Here is a 1909-nt window from a genome sequence, read left to right as displayed (position 1 = left end):
AAAGTTACCTCTTTGTTAATCCCTATTGCCAGGCACTATGCTAAGGGCTGGAGATAGAAAAAGAAAGGCAAAACCAAAACAAATTCCAGTCTTTGCTCTCAAGGAACTTCTAATTGAAGGTCACAATCTGGCACTTTTCATTTACTTTCTAGTTTACAGCCCCTTCAAACCAATTTTAGATGGCCTTCTTAAGGAGTTTAAGCACAAAATGGGAAAAAGATGGGAGGTGACAGCTACCAAGCTATAGAGAGTGTTGTACAGTTGAAAAATGGTCATGTTCAGAGCAATAAGGAAGCAACTAGATAGAGATTGAAGATAAAAATTAGAGAATGGAAATTTTAAAAAGGACAATTTGCTTGGGGAGAATAATGTTTTTTAAGTTCATGAATACATAGGATTAAAAAGGATATCAATTTTATTTAAAATACAGCTAACAAATTTATTTTTAAATCACATTTGTGGACCCCAGGTTAAGAACTGATTTGAACACTGAAACCCCTGTGTAAAATATACCTTTCACATAGTTTCCTCAAGGCAACTTTGACTTCCTTGTTTCTGAGGCTATAGATGAGAGGATTTAACATAGGGGTAACAATACAGAAGAGGACAGAGACTAAGATGTCCATATCCAGAGAGTAGCCTGAGCTGGGCTGGTCATAGTTGAAGTTGGCAGTTCCAAAGAAGATGACCACCACAGTGAAGTGAGAGGCACAGGTGGAGAAGGCTTTGTATCTCCCTTGAGCTGACTGGATCTTCAGGATGGCAGAGATAATGAGCATATAGGACACAGCAGTGAACAGGCAGGGGCTCAAACCAATGGTGGCACTGGACACATAGAGCGCAAACTCATTGACTGAAGTGTCTGAGCAGGAGAGCTTCAAGATTAGAGGGATGTCACAGAGGAAGTGGTTGATCTGATTAGGACCACACAAAGTGACAGTTGCTGTGAGCCCTGTGTGTATCATGGAATTCACTAAACCACACAACCAGGACCCAGCTGCTAAGCAGGCACACACCTTCTTGCTCATGAGAACCAGGTAGCGTAATGGATGGCAAATGGCTATGAATCTATCATAAGCCATGGCAGCCAACAGGACACCCTCAGAGCCAGCAAAAGTAACAAGGAAGAAGAGCTGGGACAGGCAACCTTCATAGGCAATGGTCTTCTTCTTTCGGAAGAAATTCACCAGCATGATGGGAATGGTGGTGGATGTGTAGCAGATGTCCAGGAAGGACAAGTTGCTGAGGAAATAGTACATAGGAGTGTGAAGAGCAGGATTGATTCTGATTGCTGTTAATATGAGAAGATTACCCAGAAGTGTTATCAGATATACAAGTAAAAATATCATGAAGAACAATCCCTGTAATTTGGGGTGATTGGAAAACCCCAGGAAGATGAATTCAGTGACAAGTGTTTGGTTTCCCCTTTCTTTAATGTCCTTCATAGCTGCAATGAAGATAGAAAATTTAATTATTGGGGTGAGGAGAGAGTTATCCCACCATCTACCTTCACTTCCCTTTTGCTACTGGCATCCATGGGAAACCCTTAACCCAGAACACTTAGAGAGAGTCCTAGGAAGGGCAGACATGGACAAACACATACTCCTATGAATACCAAAGGATAGCCACCCAAGGGAGGAACCTTGGCTTGGAGGGAAATTGTCAACTTATGAATTTGGAGTTCTCTGCTGCTGGATTGCTTCATTGAGATTCATTGATCCCTCTGTACTGCATTCAGTGATGGACTGATTTTATACAAAGGCTGTGTGGATGAGACATCCTACAGTCAATAAACTTTAAGTGCCTACTATGTGTCAGACATTGCGCTAACCATTGGAAATACAAGCATTAAAAAAAAAGTCCAATCATACTGATTTCCTTCTTGACTCCATTCTGTAGGGTCAAGATG

The 1909-nt window shown here is 41.4% G+C and overlaps 1 protein-coding gene across 1 annotated transcript; it reads right to left on the bottom strand.

The window, feature by feature from the left end:
• Positions 1-470: 470 nt before the first annotated feature.
• On the bottom strand, positions 471-1445 carry LOC100618103 (olfactory receptor 5V1-like). The gene has a single exon (XM_007485326.2). The coding sequence runs from the start codon at positions 1443-1445 to the stop codon at positions 471-473; it is 975 nt and encodes a 324-aa protein (XP_007485388.2).
• Positions 1446-1909: the final 464 nt, after the last annotated feature.

The sequence above is a fragment of the Monodelphis domestica genome, chromosome 2, assembly GCF_027887165.1.
Source record: "Monodelphis domestica isolate mMonDom1 chromosome 2, mMonDom1.pri, whole genome shotgun sequence".
NCBI lineage: Eukaryota > Metazoa > Chordata > Mammalia > Didelphimorphia > Didelphidae > Monodelphis > Monodelphis domestica.
The sequence above is the reverse complement of the archived record's forward strand: the minus strand, read 5'-3'. Positions and strand labels throughout refer to the sequence as shown.

What these genes read in the sequence shown, in the direction of transcription:
- LOC100618103 (XM_007485326.2), bottom strand. Translation starts at nt 1,445, where the DNA reads ATGAAGGACATTAAAGAAAGGGGAAACCAAACACTTGTCACTGAATTC.